This window comes from Trichosurus vulpecula, chromosome 5 (assembly GCF_011100635.1).
Source record: "Trichosurus vulpecula isolate mTriVul1 chromosome 5, mTriVul1.pri, whole genome shotgun sequence".
NCBI lineage: Eukaryota > Metazoa > Chordata > Mammalia > Diprotodontia > Phalangeridae > Trichosurus > Trichosurus vulpecula.
The window spans coordinates 93,440,871-93,468,100 of record NC_050577.1 but is presented as its reverse complement, the minus strand read 5'-3'; the positions used below and the strand labels follow the sequence as shown (position 1 = coordinate 93,468,100).

Genomic DNA, 27,230 nt, shown 5'->3' with positions numbered 1-27,230 from the left:
TGGGTATCTCAGCTTCTTCATCTGTAGAATGAGGGGAGTAGAGTAGGTGGTTTTTGAGGTCCCTTCCAAATCTAGTTTGAAAATCCTATAACCAATGTTATGGAAGGCAAGGCAGGAAAGGTTACCCAAGAGGAGAGGTTGGTCAACAATGTTAAAAGCTGAAAGGTTAAGAGGACGAAGACTGAGAAGAGGCAACCAGATTTAGCTTGTAAGAGAATAATATCAAAACAAAGGCACGGACTCACAAGAGTGTTATAGCCTATAACTTCAGTCATACTAAATTAGTTTAACAATATTTAAAGGATGCAAAGCATGGTATGCTTCAACAACTATGGCTGCCAGTTTGGTACCCTGGCCACAGAGAACTTGACATGGACAAGCCTGTTCCTCTAGAATTATTGGAAGCTCTTTTCTCAGTTTCAAGGCCAACAATAACCAGAAAAAAGGGGGGCTGGAACTCATTCTTCTCGGTAGCATAGTTGGCAGCCAGTAATGATTTGTGATTAAGGTAAATTGTAGTGGCAGTGCTTCCAATGCTAAGTATGTAGAGAATTCTTTGTTATCAGATGGACAAATATTAGCTCCCTGCAACCAACAGTTATTAGAATAGGTATGCCTGAAGGGTAGAGTGCACCAAACATATTCTGAGTATGCGTTTAATTCCTTAGTTAACAGCTAAATAGTTCTTAGCTTAAAAAAGAAAGGGAGATGGGAAAAGTTATGTTTCTCCCAAACTTATGAAGATATTAAGACTTTATTTTTCTCTGTACCTTCAGCCTCAGTAAACCATGAAACAGATATAGTCTGGCCCACAGTTAGCAAATATCAGCAATATCATAAACTAACTTCAATCGTGAGAGAACTTGACTTTTCTAAGGGCTTTTTTTTTAAAGAGAGGAGGAAATGGAAGAAAAAAAATAAGTCTACTACTTTTCACATACTTGTTTTTCAGGAGGCAAATGAGTAAGAACACTGATTGTTATCACTTCTGCCAAAGGACATTCGGTTAAGGTGAAATCAAGCTGATTTTGCTTGGTGGACAAGGCTTAAAGAATAATTACAAAAACCTTATTTTAGATATCTATGGATTTTAAGTCATACTGTCCTTGTTAACAGCCACAGATTAGAGAGAAATGACAGTAATTATATGTGTGTGTGTGTATGTGTGTGTGTATAATTACTGTCATTTATATACACACACATATTTGAATATGTTTGCTTTGTAAAATACTAATAAATTCATCTGCTGCCACTCTTGCATCACTTCTGCTATTTTATTACTCAAACCTTTCCTTCCCAAAGGTGTCTTATAGAAGAGAGATATCCTGACTTAGCGGATAAAGTCAGCCTCTGGAATCAAGAAGATGTGGGTTCAAGTCCTTGACAAAGCCTGACCCAGGTTACTTTTAATTACTTTTCTTTATAAGGGAGTATTCAAATCACTTTAGTGGCCTAGGCAACTATAGAACATCATAAACTACAGAAGAGTTGCTGATTTGTATTGGTAAATTAAAAATCACAGATCTAAAACAAACTACTTGCACACATTCATTACCTTAGTCCCAGACCATGACTGAATTTGCATTTTCTTTTGCCCCAGACCTTTGATTTCATTAGTGGAGTGCTTTTTTAGGGGATGTTTATTGATTTTTTTTAACATTTCATTTTTTGAGCTTCAGATTCTCTCCCTCCATCCAGCCTCTCTTCTCCCCTACCCATTGAGAAGTCAAGCAATATGATACCCACTATATATGTGAAGTCATAGAACACATTTCTATATTAACCATGTTGCAAAAAACCCATGAAAAATAATGAAAGTGAAAAAAATATGATTCAATCTGCACTCAAGAGTCCCATCAGTTCTCTCTCTGGAGATGAAAAGCATTTTTCATCATGAGTCCTTTGGAATTGTCACAGATCATTATATTGATTAAAGGAGCTAAGTCTTTCACAGTTGATTATCATTACAATATTGCTGTTCTTGTATACAATGTTCTCCTGGTTTTGCTTACTTCACTTTGCATCAGTTCACATGTCTTCCCAGCTTTTTCTCCCAAACTATCCTTTTCATCATTTCTTCTGGCACAATAGTATTCCCTCACAATCATATACCACAACTTGTTCAGCCATTCCCCAACTGATGGGCATCCCATCAACGTCCAATTCTTTGCCACCACAAAAAGAGCTGCTACAAGTATTTTTGTACATATAGGACCTTTTCCTTTGATCTCTTTGGAACATAGACCTAGTAGTGATATTTTTGGGTCAAAGGGTATGCACAATTTTATAGCCCTTTTGGGAATAGTTCTAAGTTGTTCTCCAGAATAGTTGGACCAATTCACAACTCCACCAACAGTGCATTAGTTTACCTGTTTTTCCGTATCCCTTCCAACATGTCATTTTCCTTTTCTGTCATGTTAGCCAATCTGATAGGTGTGAGGTGGTACCTCAGAGTTGTTTTAATTTACTCGTCTGTAATTATTAATGATTTAGAGCATTTTTTCATATGATTATTGATGATTTTGATTTCTTCTTCTGCAAACTGCCTGTTCATATTCTTTGACCATTTATCAATTGTGGAATGGTTCTTATTTTTATAAATTTGGCTCAGTTCTCTATATATTTTAGAAATGAGGCTTTTATCAGAGAAACTTGCTGTAAATTTTTTTTTCCAGTTTCCCCCTTTCCTTCTGATTTTGGCCACATTGATTTTGTTTGCACTCAGCAATTCTGTCTTAAAAGAATTGCCTGTCGGACTTCAGAAAAACCTTGAAAGACTTATACGAACTGATGTGGAGTGAGGGGAACAGAACCAGGAGAACAATATACACAGTTACAGCCATATTGTGTGATGACTAACTTTGATAGACCTGGCTCTTCTCAGCAATGCAAGGTTCAAAGACAGCTCCAAGAGGCTCAAGATGGAAAATGCTATCCACATCCATAGAAAGAATTACAGAGTCTGAATGCAGATCGAAGCATACTATTTGCTCTCTCTCTTTTGTTTTGTTTCTTCTTTCTCATGGTTCATTCCACTGGTTATAATTCTTCCTTACAACATGACTAATGTGAAAATGTTTAATATGAATGCAAATGTAGAGCCTTTATCAGATTACATGCTGTCTTGGGGAGGGAGGCGGGTAGGGAGGGGGAGAAAATTTAAAACTCAAACGCTTGTGGAACCAAATGTTGTAAACTAAATAAATAAAAATGTAAAAATGTAAAAAAAAAAAAAGAATTGCCTGAGGCACTGAAAGATTTAGTGATTTGGCCCTTACGTGCCACAGGCAGATTTTGAATCAGTTTTCTTGAAATCAGCTTTCTATCTATCTATGACAGAGGCTGCAATTGTTTCAGGAAGTAAAAATAATTATGACACAAAAAAATTAATTAATAAACTGACCACTTTGAAAGTTAGTGCCAACTCAAACATCCTTTCCTGTTTAACATTAGTGACTATCAAGCCCACTAGGTCAACTTCTCTGTCTGTGCTGTCCAGTCTTACATTGATAGTCTCCTGGACTCTAGGTAGCTTCTTTAGTCCTATCACAGAAATTCTGGTATGTTGTTTCACCATTATAATTTTCTTTCAAATAATTATTGTTTCTATGATCTGTTCACTGACCCAGTCATTATTTAAGATTTCATTGTTAAGTTTCCATTTAGGTCTGTGTCTCTTGTTTGTGGCTTCTGAACTAATATTTTTTATTGTGTTGTGATCTATATGGGATGTATTTATTATTTTTGCCTTTTTACATTTGTAAAATGTACCCTAATACATGATCAATTTTTGTAAAAGTTCCATTTGGTACTGGGAAATATGTATGTTCTTTAATAATCCCATTTAGAAGATGCCATAAAGCCTTTTAGTTGTAGTCTTTCTCACAATTCGTTAACTCTTATCTTTTCCCTTTTGCTTATCTTTCTGTTAGACTTATCCAAAACCAAAAGAGGTACATTGAAATCACCTGCCACTATTATAGTACTATCTATGTCTTCTTTTACTTCAGTTAATAATTCCTTTATAAATTTAGATGCTAAATCATTTGGAGTATATCGGTTTGGTTCACTATCTATGGTTCCTTTCAGTGTAATTGTTTATCCCTTTTTATGTTTTTAATGCTTGTTTTTGCTTTGTCTGATAGCATAATTGCAACTCCTGTTTTTTTAATTCACCTAATGCATAATAAATTTTTCCCAGTCCCTCGTTTTTATTCTGTGTATGTCTTTGTTTTTTAAATGTGTTTCTTGTAAGCAATGGATTGTGAGGTTTTGTTTTCTTATCCAATCTTTCATTTTTTTATTTTACTGGATTGTATAATCCATTCACGTTTAAAGCCTGGGTAGGTTCTTTAAAAATTATTTGAATATTAAAGAAGAAAAATCCCTTGAATACTTTTGCAGCAAGATTGTACCATAAAAATCAAATTAAGGAACAAAAGTTATCAAAAATGAAGTGGGGCAGCTAGGTGGCATAGTGGAAAGAGTGATAGGCCTGGAGTCAGGAAACCCGAAATTCAAATCCAGTCTCAGACACTCACTCGCTTGCTATGTGACCCTGAGCATGTCACAACCTCTGTTTGCTTCACTTCCCTAAAATGTAAAAAGAGGATAATAATAGTACCTACCTTCCATGGTTGTGGTGAGGATCAAATGAGATAATATTTGTAAACGGCTTAGCCCAGTGCCTGGTACATAGTAGGTGCTATAAAAATGCTAGTCCTCTTCCTCCTTCTTTGAAGGCTATCATACAATTTCCTTTTTAAAAATCACACACTTTATTCACTGTTCCTTCTAAGGATTATCACAATTGTAATTTTAGATTCATTTTTGTTAACTATAAACTAAACTCATTTTCATAATTTTTAGATTCATTTTCAAGATAGAGACCCAATCAAATCTTTTTTTTTATTACTTATGTAGAAATATTGGTTTCTATTTTAAATGGATTCACTTTAAAATTACTTTTCCCCAGGATCAATTATCAAGTATATAGTGTCAATGATCTTTTAATCATCCCAAACAATAATTTTCTAGAGAGAATTTGAGAAAGGTGATATTGTTCTTATTTTCAAAAAATGGAAGATAGTGTAATTCAACCCATCAGCTTGCAAGCTTGACTGCTTAAAATACAGCATTAAAGGGAAAGTTAAAGAATATCGAGGAAAGGAAGTAGTGATCACAAAGAGGCGGAATGGCTTCATCAAGTCCAGGTCATACCAGACTAACCTCATTTTCTTTTTTTGGCAGGGTTATTACTCAATCTACTCCAGTGAGCATTTAATAAGCATCTACTATGTGCAAGGCACTGTGCTAAGTTCTGAGAATACAAAAACAAAACAGGAGAAACAATCTTTGTCCTCAAGGAGTTTAGATTTTACTGGGGGATTACAACTTGTAAATAAGCTCAAAACTGATTACTTAAGGAGGCGAAAAGCACCACCAACTAGGGGGAATTAGGAAAAGCTTCCCGCAGGAAGTGGCACATAGGCTGATGGCTCATCCTTAAACTGAGTAAGAGACTGTTAGAAGTAGAGGTGAGATAAGAGTGCATTCTAGGCCTGGGGGCACAGCCTATATACATCTCAAAGTTAGAACTCAAAAGTCTCAATCTTCAGACTTCAAGTCAAAGCTTGGGTCCAAGTCCAGTGCTCTTTCTATTATACAACAAATATCTCACACAAGGCATATTAACTGCAGCCATTTCTTTAACAAGGAAAATCCTCCCCACCATCTGTATTAGCAATTTAGATTTGAGGATCTTTCCCACCCATTAAAAGGCCATGTGACCTGCTCACATCACAGGAAGCCTAAGTCAAGTGTGGTGGGAGGAGCTTTCTGACAGGAAAAGGCAGTTTTGTCACAGGAAATGCTGAGAGAAAGAGCACAAGCGAGCAATTATGGCTGCTAATGGCCGTTGTGATAGTTAGAGCTGAACATACTGTGGTAGCTGTACTTTGAGTTTGTTTTTGGCAAGACCCCACCCAGCAGGGGGTCGGAGAGGTTTTGGGATGGTGAGGCTCCATGTTGTGATATTGTGTTTTAAGTTCCTTGCTGTTATGATAAAGTGAGCTAACTGGCTGTGGGAGCTGAATATTTGGTTATGGGATATGATTCTCTGGTGTCTGAATAAATGTTAAACTTCTTCTACCTTCTATATAGAGAGTCTCTCATACTTTGCAATATAGAACTACATAGGTATGTTCATGATTATCATTGAAGTGGTATTTATTGCCTTACTGATACACCACCTCCACATCCTTTATGACCTGACTTAAATTCAAATCAACAAACATTAACAAAATGCCTACTATGGTCAACTCAATGGGACAGGTGAGAAAGAAAAATGCACTCCAGGAAGCTGAAGGTAGAAGCTTCATTCACTTGGAACTCCCAAAGCAATTTGTTTGCAACATTTATATGGCACTTAGTTTATACTCATGAATTGTATTACCATGGACTGTCTTATAACACTCATTAGAGTGTAAGACCCCTGAGGACAAGGTCAATAACATTTATCCTTGTATGCTTCACACAGCCCAGCATAGCATCTTATACAAAGTAGGTAATGAATCAATATTTGTTGACTGACAAGGAATAAAAGCCCTCTAAGTTTTGCCAGTAGGGTTGTTCTACTCTTTGTTCTATTTCAGAGGTTCCTAACCCATAAAAAATTCAACAAAAAACTCTATGAATTTGTTTACTGCTGCCTGCAATTCCTTCACTAGGGAAGAGGGTATGGAATAAAGTCTTTCACCTCACAATAAGATCCTACAGTAATACTTAGGCTTAAAACACAAATGTGTGATTAAGGCAACACTGAAGTGCTAGCATCCCACTACAGTGGACATAACATTAGGCTAGAGTGAAAAGACCTAGGTTCTGGTTCTGGTACTTACCAGCTATGTGACCTTAGGTAAGTCATTTAATCCCATGAGGCCCGGTTTCCTCAAGTGAAACATGTTACCATAACATGTGCCCTCACAGGATTGGTGTAAGGTCCAAATGAGAAAAAATATGAAAATACTTTAAGAAACAAAAGGTGCTATACAAATGTGAGATTGATATCTTTTTATTATAATATAACTAGCATTTGTATTATTCACTGAAAATTACTGTTATCTGATTCTTTCCTGTTTGACAGAAGAGAAGGTAGCATGGCATAGCAAAAAGCTAGAAGCAAGTAGATGCCCAATGATTGGAGAGTGGCTGAACAAATTGTAAGGAAATACCATTGTGCTGTTAGAAACAATGAATCAGAGAAACATGGGAAAAGTGTGAGCTGAGGAAGAGTGAAGTAAGCAGTAACTATTGATCTTTGTGAGAAGAGGGAAGGCTGCTGAGTTGGTTGATTTTGCCTAACTATTTTTCTTCCTTATAAAAGAAGATTTGGTGGAGGGGGTGGCATATATTGGGATTAAAAACAAAAGATATCAAAACTTTTTAAAAGAATGATATTAGTGAGGTGCCTAAGGAATAATATATTTTCATATCTGTGTTTCCCAGTTTACAAAGTACATTATTAACCATAGCTCAACGAGACAGGTAGGGTATTATTATTCTCATTTCATACATGAATAAAATTTGGTTAGGAGATCAGGTGATTTCCCAAGGTCATGTAGCTAATAAGTATCAGATATGGGAAGGCTGGACAGTGAGAGGGTCAAAGGGCAAAGAAAGGGGAAAAATAGGAACACTAATGGATAACTGCCTTGTCTAAGGCTAGCCCTTGTTTGTCTTTTAACTGCATGTAGACAAATAGAAATTGTCTGCATTGGTATTCTGCTCTTGCACAGCTATACTCTCAGATATCTAGCGGAAACAATGCCGCTGAACTTGCTACTCTAATCAATCAACAAGCATTTATTCAATGCTTACTATGTCCTAGGCACTATCCCAGTACTCAAGAAGTTTACATTCCGATAAGGGCATAAATAGTATATACAAGTCTCAGCGTTGTTGCTGTTTGTCCTTCATTCTGGAAGAGGACCAGTGACCTCACAAGGGTGATGTCTTGACTTGTGAGTGCACTGGTTTTAAGTGAGGCAGAGCTTCGAGATGTCATCAGCCTCATTCTCTCCTCCAGAGTCATTTAAGTCCAGTGGCAAGACAAAAGTTAAGACAACTGGAAATGGCACCTTGGGAGACAACCATAATTAGAGAGTATGATATGGATAAAGATCCAGCAAAGAAGACTGAGAAGGACCAATCAGACAGGAGAACCAAGAGAGAGCAGTGTCACAAAAATCCAGAAAAGAGAAAGCATCCAGATGGACAAGTGGCCATTTCTATCAAATACTGCAGAGTCAATAAGCATAAGGACTGAGCAAAGACCATTATATTTTGTAATTAAGAGATCATTGGTAATTTTGGAGAGGGCAGTTTCAGTCGGATGGTGAGGCTGAAAGTCAGACTGCAGAAAGGATTTAGAAGCATGTGAGAGAAGAGGACATTGAGGCATTGGGTATTAGCTTTTTAAGCGAGTTTAGCTGGGCAGGGAAGGAAAGATACATTATAATAGTTAATGGGGGACAGTAGAACAAAGTGAAGGACTTTTTCAGGATGAGGGAGTCTTTGGAGTGTTTACAGGCAAGCAGGGAAAGAACAGAGAGATAGAAGTGGTGTGTGTGTGTGTGTGTGTGTGTGTGTGTGTGTGTGTGTGAGAGAGAGAGAGAGAGAGAGAGGATAATAGTTTAGTGAATCTATTTCTCATCTTCAGTCTTTCCCTTTCTACTGGTTCCTACCCCTTTGTTTACTAATATGTAGATGTCTTTCCATCCTAAAAGGAATCTAACCCTACTTATTCTTTCTTGTTATTTTTCTTTTACCTCACTTCTAGAAAGAGCAGCTTACATTCACTGCTTCAATTTCCTCACTATTCCACTCTTCAGTGCATTCTGACTTCCATCTCTACCACTCCACTGAAATTGCTCTTTCCATGGTCACTGATGAGCTCTTAATCACCCATTAAATAGATGTTTCTCCATCCTCATTCATAGATCTTTTATGTCTTAAGCATTTTTTATTGTTGTTGTGGAAGAAATAAATACCTGTCCTATACCTGAATTACTTACATGCTGTACATTAAATACCTTTGTAGAAGAAACTCTATTAATTCTTTTTGGGAAGACCCTAGACATGAGTCAGACCTAAACTTTGAGAGAACACCCAAGTACCCCTTGGGCCAACAGATCTGTTGTTGCTGTTGTTTTGTAGATAAGTTGTGTTTGACTCTTCACGACTCCATTTGGGGTTTTCTTGGCAAAGATACTGGAGTGGTTCACCATTTCCTTCTCCAGCTCATTTTACAGATGAGGAACTGAGACACACAGTGTTAAATGACTTGCTCAAGGTCACACAGCTAGTAAGTGTCTGAGGTCAAATTTGAACTCAGGTCCTCCTGATTCCAGGGCCAGCAGTCTATACACTGCAATAAAGATCTGATCTCTGTTCTGAGCTCCAGTCCCACATTTTCAATGTCCTGCTGGATAGCTCCACCTGGATGTTTTGTTGACACACCAAACTCAACAACTCAGCGTGTTCAGAACTGAACATATCATCTTTTCTCCAAAATCTGCCTTTCTTCCCAACTTCCCTAACTTTGGATCCACCCAGATTCAAAACTTCAAAGTAATTTCTGATTGTCCTTTCTCTTTCACTGGATTTAAAACATCCACACACTCCACTTCATCTGGCAAATCCAATGAGTACCATATCCACAATATTTTCCATACATCTCCTCCTTTCCATTCACGTTGCCACCACCCTAGTTCAGGCCCTTTCCATCTTTCACCTGGACTACTACAGATTAAGTTTCTGTCTTTCCTGTCTTGAGTCTTTCTCCTTTCCATTGTTTATACACAGTCGCTATATTAAACTTCCTAATGTACAAATCTGATTGTCAGTCACCTACCAAAAGCCTTAGACACTGTTGTCTATAGAGCAAAATATAAACATGTAACTGAAATTACTCTCACAAGTATCAATAAACATTTAATTTAACAACTTAAATGGGTTTTTTAGTTGTCCTCATCCATATTAATCTTTCTGTAGCTTTTAACACTATTGACTACCCTTTTTCCTACTAGAAACTTACTTTCCCCTTGACTTTCCAAATATTAAACTCCCTTGGATCTTGTGCACCCTAGACACTCCTTCTAAGTCTCCTTTACTTGGCTTCTCATCCTCTTCCCAACTCCTTAAAGTAGCTGTTCTAAATTGGTATTTTTTTAGTCATGCTCTATTCTATCTCTCTCAATTCTTTCTCTTGGCAATCTCATTCACATCCAAAGCTGCAACTATCATTCTATATAGATTATTCCTAAATCTAAATCTGTATTTCTGATCTCTCTTTCTTCAAATTCAGACCCACATTTCCAACTGCCTGTAAGACATACCAAGTACTTAAACCACAATACAGCCTAAACCAAGTTTATTATCTTTCCTGCTAAACTTTTTTTTTCTTTTCCATCTCCATAAAGGCATATTATCATTTACATAGTCTCCCAAGTTTATAGTATTAAGGTTATTTTTGAATACAAGAGGTGAGCAAGACAGAAAAGTCAAGCCAGTTAACCAAGTCTTGTCCCCGACATTTCTTGCACCCTTCATTTGTCCTTTCTCAAATTTTCTTGTAGTACTCTGTGTAGAACTTTTTTGCTTCCATCCCCGTTCTACCTTGTATTATTCTTATTCCTCTACAATTTGGGATGACCATACTAGGGTCTAAGCTCCTTATGGACAAAGTCTATCTCAGTTTTCATCTTTACATCCCCAGCATCTATCCCAGTTCCTTGAACAAAGAAGATATTCACTGAATGCTGAATTGAATGACATATTTCTCCTGCTTTATGAAAATGTTTATTTTTCACAGTACACTTTGTTATATATAATTTTTCAATCAAAATCAACGCATTAAGTAAATTGAGGGAAATCAATATAACATTACCATGTTACCAAGATGAAATTTTTAAAATGTATTTTGTGTTTTTCAAATTCAAATCTCAAGGATTTATTAAGTATGATCTATGTAGGATAAATTGTGCTAGCTGCTGAGGAGATAAAAAAAATTAAGCAAAATCTCTGTCTTCATGAAGCTTGTGGTCTAGTTAAGGATACGTCACACAAATAAATGCTTTAAACAGATGTTTATTTACAGTTGAAAAATGCAAGGCAATAATATAGAATATTAAAATACATATGCAATACCTGTTAAATATTTCAGTGTTCTATGAAATGAATTCTAATACTCCTTTCAAAAGTATTTTTAAAAAACATGTAAAAAAGATCGATTTATTCAAAAAAGAATGTTACCCATAGATTTTTATTAGCCTATCAGTCAATGTCAAACTTACAACAGTTAACTTCAGCACCCATATTAGTTTCAATCCCCCAAAGAGTAAAATTAATCTCAGTCTATTTGATGCCAATCTATTAGCTTCCTGACACTGTGTCAAATTCAATGGGCTTTTCTCACTCTTCTTGACTTCTCTGATTAGTTTCCCCTATTTCACTTTCAGGCCCATTTAGGATCTTTCAGTTTCCCAGCCAGTGAAGAAATAAAAGTCCCTTCTCTTTTGTCCTAGGTCCAAAAGCTCTTCCTGCTCAATAGCTTCTCCCTGGTTTCCATGCTAGGGCAAATCCCACAAAAACACCCCACTATCTCTTCTTCCTACCAAAACAGTAAAGCATCCTGCATCATTCAATTAAACTTCTTTCCCATCTTCCTCAATCAGTAACCAACTTAATGGTCCCACCATTGTTCTCTCTCTTATCATATCTCTAGTCACATCTTGGCTTGTGTCAAAAAAAAAAGCATTCCCAAATCCACATATATTTAAGGTATCTCTTGCAGAATATGGGGGGTGGGGCATGGTTATAACTCCGGTACAAATATGTTGGCAGAGGAAATGCTATTCGTCCTCACCACAGGTCCTAAAGGAGAAATAAACCATCTCTATATTACAAAGAATTATAAGAAGCTGGGTTTTGCCATAGAAGAGCACTCAGAGGACCTGGGTTTGCCACTTACTATCTATAGGTTCTCTGCCAACTCTATTAACCTCTATAAACCTCAGTTTCCTCAGTCTGTAAAATGAGGGGGTTGGACTACTTTAGCTTTTAAGGTTACTTCTACTTCTAAGTCTATGAAACTATGAATACAGTGTAGTGGTCTGGAGTAACATGATTGTAGTGGCAACATGAATAATCTAAAAATAGAATAATATCATACAAAGAAGAAAGTAGCGATGACCCGCTTTCAGGAAACACATATAGTTTTGAGTTGTTTTTGTACCAGTGATGCAAGATTTGAATTAAACTTTCCATGCTTTTCTGATTTTTTGAGATAGCTAGACAGATGAGGAGTGGAATATTTATTACCATGAACTAATACATACAAGTTCTGAACACTGGCTAGGTGCAGGAGGATGTCAGGTGTGGATGAAAAAATAGCAAATGCTGTTTAGCTTTGTTTTTAAGAAATAATATGAAGAAACTGGGTTGTTAATAACCTAGGTTTAAGAGAAAACACGCTAAAGGAATGAATGAGAGATGAAAGAAGTAATGACACTGAATGAGGGAGATAAAAACATTTTGAAGAACTTCTTCCCCATCCCCATTTTAAAGTAGTGCAGTAAGAGCTGCACAGAGATATTAAAGAAACATTTATAGACAGTGAAATGAAATGGGTAATGATTAAGAATAGAAAACTAAATTTAGGAGTCATCTGTATATTGAAGATAGCTAAATTGTATTTAAGCTGATTTAGTCATATACAGAAAGGACCCTAGTCAGATCAAGGAAAACCAAATAGCAATGAGCAGGCAATCTGAGAAATCTAGTTACTTCTCAAACTAGCTAATTCTTTCCTTAGTTAATATAATTACGAGAGAAGACAACTGTTCTACAATTATTCTCATACACTTGAAAAATAATCAAGTTTAGACTATAAGATTATACTGATGGACAGAATAAATAAGTTTCAACATTTCTATTTTTTTTTTCCCTGTGTAGGGTAATGAATTTTGGAGAGGATTTTATTTATTTTTTTTTTTGGAGGGGAGAAGGCAGGGCAATTGGAATTAAGTGACTTGCCCAAGGTCACACAGCTAGTAACTGTGTCAAGTGTCTGAGGCCAAATTTGAACTCAGGTCCTCCTGACTCCAGGGCTGGTGCTCTACTCACTGTGCCACCTAGCTGCCCCAGGAGATTTAAAATATTAATATGTTGTGAGATTATACTTTTGGACAAATGAAAACAACTGGACCTTTCCTACAATGTAGAAAAGCATTTAATTTGTGTTTGAGTGAACCGAGAGCTTTGAATATATCTTTTGGGAGCAAAAATATTTTACCACATGAGTAAAATGTTATTTAAGGTTGAAAGGTTATGAAAAGTATTAGATCAAAAATTTTTTTAAACTATAAAACAGACGAAATTGTTCAATTTTCCCTAGAAAATTGTGCAGGCAAATCACTTAGCTCTCCAGGCCTCAGTTTGTTCATCTGTAAAAATGAGGTTAAATGAAGTAATCTCTAAGGTCCCTTTCTGGCGCAAAATCCTATTTTTAAAAAATCTACATATTTCATATTTCCCCTCTCTCCTAAACGCACTAAATAGGAAAGGTTTTATATATTAAAAAGAGCTGCTCAAAAATACAAAACTAAGAGCACTACAAGTGATTCTCTAATTTAATTTATAGAAATTTCATCACAACACCATGAAGAAAATACTATGCAGAATATACATTCATCATTTTCAACTATGTAATTTATATGTCACTTATAAACCACATATTTATATTGTATATTTTTAAAAATAAGTTTATGTCTTTTTTGAAGTTTGGAGTAAAAGAAGAAATAAGATGCATGCTAAAAGTATATAATGAGAAGAGTGACATTTTTAAAATAATAAAAGAAGCTATGAGTTTAAAGTACTTAATAGGCATAAAATAAGCATAAGTTCAAACTCCAAATAAAATTTACATTAGAGCAATGGTTATTAAGCAGCAGACCAAAAATAATTTTAATATATTTCTTTCTGTTTTCATTGCGTTTGATTTTCATGGAAAGCTATGTTTATTGGTGAATTCTGGGTGGGCATGCCACAGGGAAAAGCTTATGTTTTCTTCTCTTAGAAATAAAGAAAACAATAGGAGAAGATTATTAGAAAGGAAATATAAAAAAAGAGGTAGCATCAAGACAAACACTGTAGAACTAACACTATAAGACTACAAAACTAGTTCAAATGAGATAATATTTGTTAAGCACTTAGTACAGTACCTGGCACACAATAGGCACTTAATAAATGCTTATTCCCTTACTTCCCTTCCTTAGCTAAAGGTACAGCACAAATAAAATTATCAGTGGCTTAAGAACCGTAAATGGTTCCCATCAGGTTTTGATTTGCTTTACATTTTTATCACTTGTGGTATGTCTTTGCCTCTTCTTTGTCAGGGCTCAGAAAGAAAATAAACTGGCATGTGAGAAGGGGGTTAACCATCAATCCACAAGAGAGTGAAGCTGGCCAGGTATGTCTTCTAGATCTTAAGCATAAAGTGTTTTTGTTATTCCTGTGGGACAACCTACTTCACTTTTTTTTAATTATTTGTGTCTTACCCTAACTCCTTTCATTTCTGTGTGCCTGGTCTGATAATCTGATTTTTTAATTTCTGTATTATTATCTCTAATTAGCATTGGGTTCCTGACTCTGTCCTAGTAATATGACTTACTAAATGCTGAGTGGGAAAGGCCAGTGCCCTCTCTTGAAACTTCCTTCTTAATTCTGTATCTCATTATCATCATACCCTATATCTGTATAATGTCTTACAGTTTTCAAAACATTTTCCACATGTTAGTTTATTTGATCATGCAGTTTAAGTGAGAACTGAAACCCCCCAAATTCAGAAATGCAGTATGCTTTCTGATATTGATATGATGCTAAACCACAACTCTGAATACCTTATGTGGCCCCAGAGCCTGGGGACCTACATTTCTACATGTACAAAACTACATTTTGTCATGTGTATCTCTGAGTTCTGTCATTATGGAAGTGCCTGAATTTGGGAATATTTAGACCATATCTAATATATCATTATCCAAAGTGTTCATATGATACGCTCAAATGCTCTAAGATGCTGCCAGTTAGGTTAATGCAACCTAATCTCTCTCCTGAACTCCGTTTTATGTTTGTTTCCCCTATTACAACATTAGCTCCTTAAGAGTGGGGGCTACCTTGGCTTTTCTTTTTGTAATTTTAGTGCCTAGCACAATTTTTTGCATGTATTAAGTGCTGAACAAATGCTTTTCATTAATTTATTCCTCACTTATATGTTTCACATGTATTTGAAACTCAACACGTTCAAAACAGAATTCATTACATTGTGCTAACTTAACCCAGTTCTTTTTCCCCAAACTTCTATTAAGGACAGTATTATCCTTCCATTTGCCCAGGTTCATAAGTTTGGGGGTCATCCTTGACCTCTTCCTCAATTCCCATATTTATTCAGTTACTAAGTATTGTAGAAGATTCCACTTATACCATATCTTTTGTATCCATCTCTTTCTCTCTAACTATACAGGCTCTACCCTACTTGAAGTCCTCACTGATTGAATCTCTCCTATGCCACTGCAATAGCCTACTAGTTAGTCATCTTGCTTTTAGTCTCTTCACTCTCTAGATTGACCACTCGACTGACAAACTGAAATTCCTAAAACTTAGATCTGACCATATCACTTCTCTACTCAAAATTCTTCAGTGACTCCCTATTCCCTCTAGGATAAAATAAAAAATAAATCTGTAGCCTGACATGAAAAGCCCTCTACAATATGGCTCTCATCTACCTTCCCAGTATTAGTTAACATTACTCCTATTTACATGCCATCCAGACCAGACAGACAAACTTAATGGTTGTGACCTGTACACAATATTCCATCTTTTTCCTCTGTGACTTTGCTGATGATCCCCAAAGTCTGGAATGTGCTCTCATCACCTCCAGCTCTAATAAAAGGAAGCCTCAGATGCCATGTCCTACACAAGGCCTTCTGAACACTCCACACCCAAGAAGTCAGTACTCTTTCCCTCTTACATTTACCTTGCGCAACTTTGTGTATACTTTGTATTTGTATTTACTCATTTGGTTAAATGCTGCACCTCTCCAGACAGCTGGGAAACTCTTAGCTCCTTGAGCATAGAGGCTGTTTTATTGTTTGTTTGTTTGTTTTTTTTGCCTCTGTAGCCCCAGCACTGAGTATACATGAGTGCTAGAATGTTTACACTGAGGAAAGACAGTCTGTGTTACTAGCCAAATGGCAAAAGTGGGGATTCAGAATTGAAATAGAGAAGAGGGGCTAATTTGGGCTGAAATGATTTTGTGAAGCAGAAATATAAGGCATAGACACTCAACAAGTACTTACTATGTACCTACTCATCTACATATGACCTATGTAACAGAAGAGAGGAAAGACATAGGCAACAAATAATTGACATAAAGCAATGCAAAATATTGCCATAAAATAGGCATAAAGTGCTATAGGAATTAGAGAAGGAATGATTACTTCCTGTTGGAATGATCAGGAAAGATTTCATGTTAAAGGGTAGGACTTTAAGGGATGCATAGGATTTTAAAACATGGAGAATGGAAAGGGGTACAAGGGAGAGATGGGGTCCATGTTTAAATGGAAGGAATAGAATGGACAAAGGACAAAAGAGGAGAACATAAATGGTGTTCATGTAATGGTGAGTAGTCAAGTTTGGTTAGAGCACATGGGAAGAATAGTAGAGAGAGATAAAGCAGGGATGAAGTGGGAAAGGCATGAATGTTAAACTTATGTGGTAATAAGAAAGACAGTCTAACTGGGAGAGGGAAGGAAGGAAGGACTGGGGAGGCCAAGGTTCAGACAATTTAGGAAAGTTTTTGTAATGGTCTAGGAAAAGATATGGGGCCGATCTAGGGCAGTGGCACTCAGAATGGAAAGGGATAGATGTAAGCAATATCATTTTGGAAGAATCAACAGGATCTGATGACGAGGTAGAACATTAGCAAAGAAACAACTGAGGGCCCCAAAAGAAGGGAATTAGAAAATATTCAAAGGCTGAAAAAGGGCTTCTAAATTACAGGTCCCTGGACTGTCAGGATGATTGATGTTGGAGAAGCAGCTCATGCTGCTGGACACAGTGAAAAGAGTGTTAAATAGTGAGTTAGGAAACACTTGGGGTCACATCTTCCCTCTAACATCTATGACCTGTATGGCTGTGGGAGCAAGTTACTTTACCTCTCTGATTCTCAGTTCCTCGTCTGTGAAATGAGGATAATGAAAGCATTTAGTTCATAGAATTGTTAGGAAAATACACACGAATTGCTTTGAGAACCTTTAAAACTATATGTCAGCTCTTATTGTGACTACAATCCCTTTCTTTTAAGCAAAAGCACAAGCTAGATTAACCAAGTCAGCAAAATTTTCAATAAATATATTTTAAAGCATAGGCTAGCTCCCCATGAGAGGAGACAACAAAAAATTCAAGTTCAAGTTGAGGACATCAATGGCACCTACAAGACCACTGTTGTGAGGATCAAATTAATATATGTCAAGCGCTTTGCAAACCTAAAATTGCCACATAAACAACAGCCATTATTGTTATTTTTATTACACTCACAAAATTGCTTTTTGTGGCCAATTTGGAGGCTAACAAAAATCACAGACAAAACAAATTACAGTTGGACACGACAAATTCAAGTTCTTGACAATTTCTAAACATTTTATTTCAAGGAAAATTTAGAATAGCATAGAGAGGAGGGTAATGAACTCTTGATACAAGCAAACAGACTGGAGAGACTTGAAACAACAAGGGGCTGGGTAGCACCAAACTCAGATGACTAGTCTCAAGCCACAGGAATCGAGTTCCAACAAGGACATGTAAGAGAACAGGCTTGAAGAGAGACATATTGGAAAGCAATAAATGAAAGCTATAAAAATGCAGCCCGAGATTAAACTGGATCCTCAACCTGTCCCTGCCCCACAACATGACTCTCACCCTCTATAATTAGAGCTCAATCAGCTCGCCTTTTCCCTAACATTAGCACAAGTGCAATCACAGCAACAAAAGAGTGATCTTAAAGCCTTTCCACTCAGATAATGTACTTTGTAAGCAAGCCACCACATTGCTTCTGCCTGAAGAACTGCCTTCCAGTTCTTCAATTACCTAACTGGATATATTTTTAGTCTTCTGATGTTAGAGCGAATTACATTTTTAGTTGAGAAGGGTTTCTCACCACTCTGGGGATATGGTCTATTCTTCCTACTTTATTTACACTGCCAATTTCATTTGTAAGGACATGATCCATTTAGCAGATGAATATAATGCTTTACATACTTCTTATGAAAAGATTAAGTGCTAAAATATACTAAGTCCAATTAAAATGAACATGAATATACTTTGAAAAAGTATAAGATGCCATTCAGAGACAAGGAGGCATTATGATCATTAGTATGGCATTGCTATGACTATATGCATACGTATCATATGGAAGAAGTTACTTCAACATTTATTAAGCACCTAATATGTTCGAAGCACCCTGCTAGGCACTGGAGGAGATACAAAGGTTAGATGATGTTATTGCTTGCTTTCTTAATGGGTGGGAGGAGAGGCAGGAGGGAGAGAATTCGAAATTTTAAAAAATTTTTAAATGAATGTTAAAAAATAATTTTTTAAAGGTTGGATAATAGCTCACATCTGTATACAATAGTCATTAAGTGCCCATTCTGTGTTATATGCTGAGGATACAGGGAGTGAAATAAAACAGCTCCTGTCTTTGAAGAGCTTATATCTACAAAGAAGATCTAAAGTTATGCAAAGTCATTTTAAGAGGAAGTCAGCACTAACAACTGGGGTGATGAGAAAAGGCCTCACATTAACCATAGCTAACATTTATTAGTGCTTATATGTGCCCAGCTAAGTGTTTCACAATTATTAACTCATTTAATCCTCACCACAACTCTGGAAAGTAAATGCTATTAATATCCCCATTTTATAGATGGGGAAACTGAGGCAAACAGAGATTAAGTGACTTGCCCAGGGTCAAACAGCTATTAAGTGTCTGAAGCTGAATATGAACTCAAGTCTTCCTGATTCCAGGCCCAGGGCTCTCTCCGCTTTACCACCTAGCTGCCAAGGGTGGCATCTGAGCTCTGCTTTGAAGAAAGTGAAGGATTATAATAAGTAAAGTTGAGGAGGGAGTATATTTTCAGATGTGGGGAACAATCCATGCAAAGTTACAGAGGAAGGCGACAGAATGATATGTGTACGTAGGTAACAACTAGCAAGCTCATCTGACTGGTCTGGATGGCATGTGAATGGGAGTAATGTTAACTAATACTAGAAAGGTAAATCAACCATACTGTGGAGAGCTTTTAATGCTAGCCTATGGATTCTGTTTTTTATCCTCGAGGGAGCGGGGAGCCACTGAGAAGTTCTGAGCAGGGGGCATGGTCTAACGTGGTCAGGCACAGATGAGAGGGTGCTAGAGGACCTTGGTTTAAATCCTGACTATGGTACTACCTGTGTGTGACTATGGGGAAGTCCTTTAACCTCTGTGTCTTAGTTTCCTCCTCTGTAAAATGAAGGGGTTGGATTAAGCTATTTCTAAGGTCCCCTCTAGTTCTCAGTCTGTAATCGTATCATCCTATTATCAGTTGTGGCAGCTGTGTGGAATAAGTTGAATTGTAGAATAGAGAGACTAGAAGCAAGAAGACCAATCAGGAGGTTACAGCAATTGTTCGGGGGAAGGATGATACAGACAAAGTACGGTAGAATCTCTGTAAGTAGAGCGAAGAGGATGGACACATGAGACGCTGGACAGGGAAAATGGAGAAGACTTGCAATTTTATAGAGAAGAAAACTATGGCTCAAAATAGATTAAGTGACTCACTGACAGTCATATAGCTAGGATGGGTCAAAGCTGGTACTCAAACCCAAGTATGACTCTTAGTTCAGTGTTCTACCATGTCATATTAGACTCATCTCTGCCCTCATGGAATTTAAGGTCTCACTGATGCTAGTAGGAGTAGCAGAGTTCCTACAACATCCCATGTATAAAACATATATCCCCACCTATGGTTAGAATTTCTAGTTACTGAAACCTTACTGACAAAAAGAAATTTGAGCTAGCTATGGGAGAAAATCAAACTACCATGGAGACAGGAGCAGTGAATCCATGTTTTGGCCAAAACGACAGTGGTGAATATCCATAACCAGTCTAGGAGGGTGTGAATGTGGACAATGGACTACCGACATGGTCCATCCTTTCCAGCAATTGTCCAAAGTTGTGCGACTCACAAATTCTACAAAGATGTGATGACTTCTGTCCTCAGAATACCTCTGCCCACCAGAGGTCACTAACCCTCACATCATACTCAACAATGATTCACTATCTTGAATTTGCCTATAAAGGATCTATGAAGAGAGAGCATTTGTAGGAGTGAGAAGGGGAAATTAAATAGGTTAAGCCTAATATATAATGAGGTAATCCTGCCCTAATGGAAACATGAAGAATGCTAAGATCTTTTTGTGTGTTCTTAATCTATTAGAGGAGTTAATATTGGATTATATTTTGGATAGGAAGTATCTTCCCCATGTTTTCTTCACAGAATCACAAAGCATTTTAGTGACTATCTCATTTAACCCTCTTATTTTATGGATGAGGAAACTGGGGCCCAGAGGGCTTAGGGGACATAGACTGTTAGTGGCTGAGTGGGAGTAGAACCTAAGTCACTTGCTTACTAGTACAATAACCTTTCCACTATCCCACAGCTTTGATTTCTTACCCACTGGTCAGGATAAAGTAACTTGGACTGGCTTGCTGGAAAAATATGTTTAAAAGTATGGGAACTCTAAGTGAACAGAAAGTGAAGGATTGGGAAATGTTAGGCAAGAGACCACCAAAACAGCTTGCAGATGAAGAATGGAACATCTAGGGGCGAAGGTTTGTCTACCTGGAGCAAAGGGGACTGTATTATAAAGTCCCTTCCAGCTCTAAATCCCATGAACCTAAGCTGGGGTAGATGAGAGGGGACAGAGGCAAATGGGAGCATGACAATAAATGCTTTAATGATAAAGAGCACATTGGTATGAAGGTGAGGTAAAGCCTCTTGGAATCCCCAGCTCCCTTCAAGGCTTAGCTCAAGATCTACTTCCTTCACAAGGCCTTTCTTGATCACCTCCTGTCTTCTTGAGTTCTCCCCTCACAGCCTCTAAAATTACTTGGTATGTTTTTCATATTTACTGATTTGGGTAGATGTTATTTTCCCCAGTAGAATGAAAGCTGCTGAAGGCAGAGACTGCCAAATGGCAGCACCTAGCATAGGCCTGTACATAGAAGGCAATGGATAAATACTTTTGGAACCAAACTCAATCTCAACCATTATATTGCATTCCCTAGTCAGTGGCACTCTTCTGACTGACTTTCTGTAACATTCAACTGATTGTAATAATAGGATTTTACTCTTTCAAAGCATTTTCTTGTCCACTTGATCTAAGAATGATGTGGTTGAAAAAAAACCAGACATGTATAATTTTAAGACAGTGTAAAAACAGGATAAAGTAGATGATAGTTTATAATTATTCATGCAAGAGATGACCAGGATACCAAGTGAAGGAAAAGGTAACATGGAAATAGGAAAAGGAGCAAGGCTTTGAATGTGATTTTTATGATATTCTGTACTGTTACTGTGGCAAAACATCCAAGAAGGGAGCAAGGCTAGAACAGATACAAACTGGAGAAAGGAAATCAAGGAGACAAAAGTAAACTGAGGGACTTACTATAAAGAAAACATAGCTAAAATCACTGGAATGTATCTCAGCTAGAAGGTCTGTAGATTTAGAACACAAATGCACCTTGGCAACTTAGCCCAACCTCATTTTAAAGATGAGGAAACTGAGAACCAGAAATATAAAATTATTTTTACCTAGGCTAGTGCCACTACGTAGTGGCACATTTCAGACTAGAATCCAGGTCTCCTGACTCTTGGTCTAGTGTTCTTTCCACTATACGATGTGAAAGCTAGGAGAAGATTTGAGACAATTTAGGGTCATGGAGAAGAAAGAGGGGTTTCAAGTTAAAGGGAAATTGAGGATCAGAAGACAAATATGTCAATTGTAGTAAAAAGGTCAAGGAGTAAGAAAGTAGACTGAGCCTTTGGATATAGTTAAATAGTATAACTGATGTTAGACCAAATGAGAGAATTTTGTTCTCATCAGCCAAGTTTTATGTGATGCTTTGTGGATGGCCATAGCTGTCTTCCCTAAATTGAAAGCAAAAGGTCAAATTTTAAAGCATTCCAGTTTCCATTAAGCTTTTGGACCTATAGTAGACCAATCCAAACCTTTTCTTAAACTACCTGACAGATCTAGACAACGATCTCAATAATCTTGGATGTGAATAGAAAGAGCAAGGTAAGAAAACTGTTCAAGGTGAATGGAGCTGAGTCAATCAATATCCTTTTTCTTATGATGGGAGACAGTATGATCGGTGCAGATAGTAAGGTAAGAGGGAAAGATTAATTACTAATGAGGAAGACTAGTTAGTAGAGAGTATACAGTTGAGACAGCATTTGATTAGCAGGGAGCTACAACAATGGACAGCTTTAAAAAATGACTTTAATTACTGACACTGTTATTTTAGCTCTTTCTTGAATATGGGAAAACTGCTTCCAAATTTAAGTTAAGGCAGGATAAAAAATTCTGAAGCAAGAAATAGATAAGGAAAAAAAAAACTAGGATGAAGGGTGGTTGAGATGGCAATAGAAAATGACTGGGATAATGTTTCAAGACTCTTGATAAGAAAAAAACAGGAAAAAGGAACAGGAATGGTTTTAATGAGAATAGCTGACTTTAGATACTGCCTTGATGCTTGGAAAGCATATTACCTTTATTGGCTCAGCGGAGCCTCATAACAATTTTGTGAGGTAGGTACTCCAGGTACTATTATCACCTCCATTTTATAGATGAGCAAACTGAGACTCATAAACTTGCCCGAGGTCAAACAATTATTGTGTCAGAGAAGTGATTTGAACCGGGGTCTTCCTGACTCCAAACCCAGTACTCTTATCTACTATGTGGTTGGACCATGCTTCCATAACCATTATTAGCCTCAAAGAGTCAGCAGATTATTTAGGGGTGGCAAAATGGGGCAATGAAAACAATACTGGTTGTGGGTTCGGAGGACCTGAGTCTGAATCTTACCTACTACTGAGGGCCTAAGTTCACTTAACCATTTTGCTGATCGAGTTCCCTCATCTAGAAGATGAAGAAGCTGGACTATATGATCTCTAAAGTTACTTCCAGTTCTAAATTCATGATGCTACAATGAATAATGCTGTGGTTTGGTGACGTACGAAGAGTACAGAGTTAGACCCATGCCCTGGAATGAATCTGTAACCTAAGACAGGTAAGTAAGAGAATAGAAAAAATTTAAAGCCACATATGGAGTGACAGGTGTTTCTTTAAAAATCGGTTTAGCAAATGTTTATTAAGAACCTACTACTTACAGGGCATTGTGCTAGGCACTGGAGATACAAAAATCTTCAGCAAGGCCCTACTTTCAAGAGGCTTATGTTTTTGGTTTTTCCAAAACTGGCAAAAGCTTGATTCCTCTATGACACCTAAAAGAGAGATTTATTTCCAAATATACTGGAAGTTGAAACAAAGTTACTTGCTGCCAGTATGTCTTTGGGAAAGTTATGGGCTTTGGATTCCTTGTCTATACAAGGAAAGGGTTCAACTAGAGATCTGAGGTCCTTTCCAAGCTCTAAAGGCCATGATCCTATGAAATCCTCTGAAATAAATGGCACAGTACTGGGAACATAATAGGGGTTCAAAAAAACCTTTTTGAATTAAATATATCCTTAGTAGTTTCACAGTAAAGCTTTCTTATTTTTTCTTCTTATTAAAACAGATTTTTAAACAACATTCTCCCTATCCCTCCCACTCTTTTCTCCCTACTCCTCACCTCCAACCCACCCCCAATTCCTAAGCACATTCATAAACAATTAAGAGGGAGAAAATACTATTTGTAGTAATAGGCATTTGATGTTTGGTTACACATGTATTTTGGTACCTAATGTTTTAGGTACATGAAAGATATTAATACATGATACAAAAAGAAGTTAAAGGTTAGAAGGAGACCTCCTGGACAGAAGCGAAACTATTATCCACATTGGCAACATCAGTTCTCAGGATATTTTAAAAGTATAATGTCCAGCTTCTTCTGTAAAGCTTGTTTTTTTGTCTAAACAAATGTAAAATTCTGTTTGATGTTCATTCCCCCCCTCCCCATTTTGGATGAATAAGCAATTTAAAGTTCAATGGAAACAAAGCAGTGCTATAAAGACTCAATCACTCCACCACTGCAAAGGGAACTCAAGTAGAAAGCCACACACTGCCCCTTTTTGCTCAGCTCTGTTACAAATCATTGTTTAATTCTCCTTGAAAATTTAGAAAAGTTGGACAGAACTACTGCAAGGGAAAGTTATGAGAGAAAGGTAGAAAGAGACTGTCTAGAAGTGAAGTCCTCAACCCCTAAAGTGAATTCAGACCAGCTACTTAAGTCAATGAGTATGGAATGAACTTAATAGCAGTAGAATGAAAGGTAGAATGTATACTCTTTGAAGATAGGCAATGGATGCTCCATAAACTGAATTGAGACAATTAAATTAAACATAGCATACGAACTTGTTTTTTGGAAATGCCTTATAATCATATCATAGAAAAATAAAGAGAAAATGCTAACTAGAGTTAAGGAGGATCTTGACAGATTATATTAGTTGCGTATCCTTCAGTAAAAAGCAAACAACGATCTCAAGAGGCCTATGTACTGGATGTATTAATTGATGGTGTTCTTAACTAAAATGTTTCTCATTTTTTTCTCCTCTCCCTTCAATATTCTCAAAACCAAAAATACAGATGATGCAGATTATGACAGTCATGGAACAAAGGTAATCCCTGTTTTAGGCTCTTAGAGCCCCTTATGAGAGAGACTAGGCTATACATCATTCTACACACAGGGGTCACAATTTGACTTGAAGTATGATTAAATCTATGCCACGGTGATATGCTATATAAAGACATTTTATTGTGTTCATATTGAAAATGCCAGGTTATTTTTCAGTGGGATGAAATAACCAAGTCATAGTAAATATTCATATTATGCTATTTCAACCCATTGAAGACAGTGAATAAAGAAATTCAAATTTTACGATCATTTATTATAAAACAATCCTCGGTGAGATACGTCAGTGGAATTGCTGCAATGTGGCTAAAAACAGGAGAAAAAACAAAAGCAAGGATCTGCTTAATATCATACGGCTAACAAAATGTGTGGTTTACTTAATCATCTGACAGTGAATGAACAGGATCAAAGTAAAGTTGGCACTGAGACAGCACCCACATGGCACATTCTTTGTTTCAGGGCTTCAGTCTATCAGCTTTTGGGGAGAAAACATAAACCCCATTTATAATATATTTATAATGGAAGAATATTACTAGTTTTAATTTCTCAAATTGTCTAGATTTTTTGTATGAAGCCATAATATTAAAAAGATGCCTAGACTTAAAAAAAATGCTGTCCAACTCTGATCCGTTCATACTCAGTAATGAGTACTAGTTTTTAACAGAATAAAAGCTTATTCTTTTTGAATCCTAATAGCTTCAGCAAAAGATCTAAAAGATAGTTTTAGAGAAGGCTAGGTCAAAATAAAGGAAAAAAGGATACTATGTGGAGAGGCAATAGAAATGATATAGGGCGCTGGTTAAGTCAAGTAAACTAGAAAACAATTCAGTAAGACGCTATTTTTTTTTCTTTAGAATTTGCCTCTTTAAAAGGGGGAGGGGGTCACCCACGGGTGGTATTATCACAAATAAGGTAACCTACCAGCTCTGTGTATTTATAGGTATGGGCTTTAAAAAGCTAGGGCGAGGACACCGAAGCATTAAATGACGACATATACAAAAACGAACTGCACTGTATCTAGTCATAATTTGGGTTGTTCAGCCAGTAAAGGACAAAAGGACCCACCGAAAGCACTTGGCTTAAGGTTGCCGGATCCCTCACCGCCGCCACCCCTCCTCCCAGCTCCTGAAAACTGGCTGGTATTTATTTCCCTGGTGAGAAAGACAAGAGCTATCTCCCACCGCTGGCATCATTCTCTGCCACACTTCTGCCCTCTCCATCCCTGAATTCCTGGCCAGCCCGCGGACGAGTCACCGTCGCCCATCAGCGCCAGAGTTGGCCGGAGAGGGCTTCAAGGTGATGAGCTCGTGGGCATCCCTGGACTAGCGGGCGTTCTGCTCCGGGAGGGGGGAAGGGCGGGGTGGGGTGGTTCCCCCGCCCCCGCCCCCACCCCATCCCCTCTCTCTTTTTCACACCGGCAGCGGCGGTGGCGGTTCGAAGACCGGCGGCAGTCCCCTTCTTCGCCTCGCCTTCTCAGCCATCCCCGGGAGGGAAGGAGGGACGGAGGGAGGGAGGGAGGAAGGCGGGGTGGGGGGCGGGGGGGGGACCCTGGGGGTGAAGTTGCAACCTCAGCCTGGGCGGCTAGCCCAGCCTCCGCGGATGTCCGTGATAATCACAATCCCCCCGAGGAATGAAAGGCACCCGAACCACGGAGGGGAAAGGGCGGGAGTTGGTCGGGAGCCGCACACACTCGCTCGCTCACTCACCTTCCTCTTCTAACTCTAATTTCTCCAGCATGCCGGCTTCAGCGGTTCCTGGGGCTGCTGCTGCTGCAACTGCTGCTGCCGCCGCGGCCGCTGCTACAGCCGCCTGAGGAGGAGGAGGAGGAGGGGAGAGAGGAGAAGAAGGATCAGCATTCAGACCCAGGCTGGAGGAAGTCCCGGAGACCTGCCGCGGCCGCCCGGCGGGGACTCGAGGTGGGTTGGGCGGCGGGGAGGGGGCGGCGGGGGAGGGCCGCGGCCGGGGCTCGGCCTGACAGGGCTCGATTTCTCCGGTCTCACCCGCCGGGGCCGGGTCAGGGGAGGAGCTCCGGCGTTCGGGCCCTCCCCCTAGCCCCGCCCCCGCCCCCTGAGGGCGGAGCCGAGGAACCGGCTGCACCTCCCCGCCAGGCTCTCCGGCGTGGCGCTGCTGCTGCCCCCCCCCCGCCGCTGCGGGAGGGGGGCTCTGGGGACCCGCCCCCCATCCGGACAGCCCACCTCCCTCCTCCCCTCCGCGAGCCTCCTCCGGG

General features: G+C 38.2%; 1 protein-coding gene across 2 annotated transcripts in view; it reads right to left on the bottom strand.

Annotated features, from left to right (window-relative positions):
* Positions 1–27,230, bottom strand: part of PRKAG2 (protein kinase AMP-activated non-catalytic subunit gamma 2) — a 459,590-nt gene that overhangs the window by 79,369 nt on the left and 352,991 nt on the right. For both annotated transcript variants that reach the window (XM_036758525.1, XM_036758526.1), the window contains one exon: positions 26,710–26,812. In XM_036758525.1, coding sequence (XP_036614420.1) covers positions 26,710–26,812 — 103 coding nt within the window. The remainder of the gene's footprint in view (positions 1–26,709; positions 26,813–27,230) is intronic.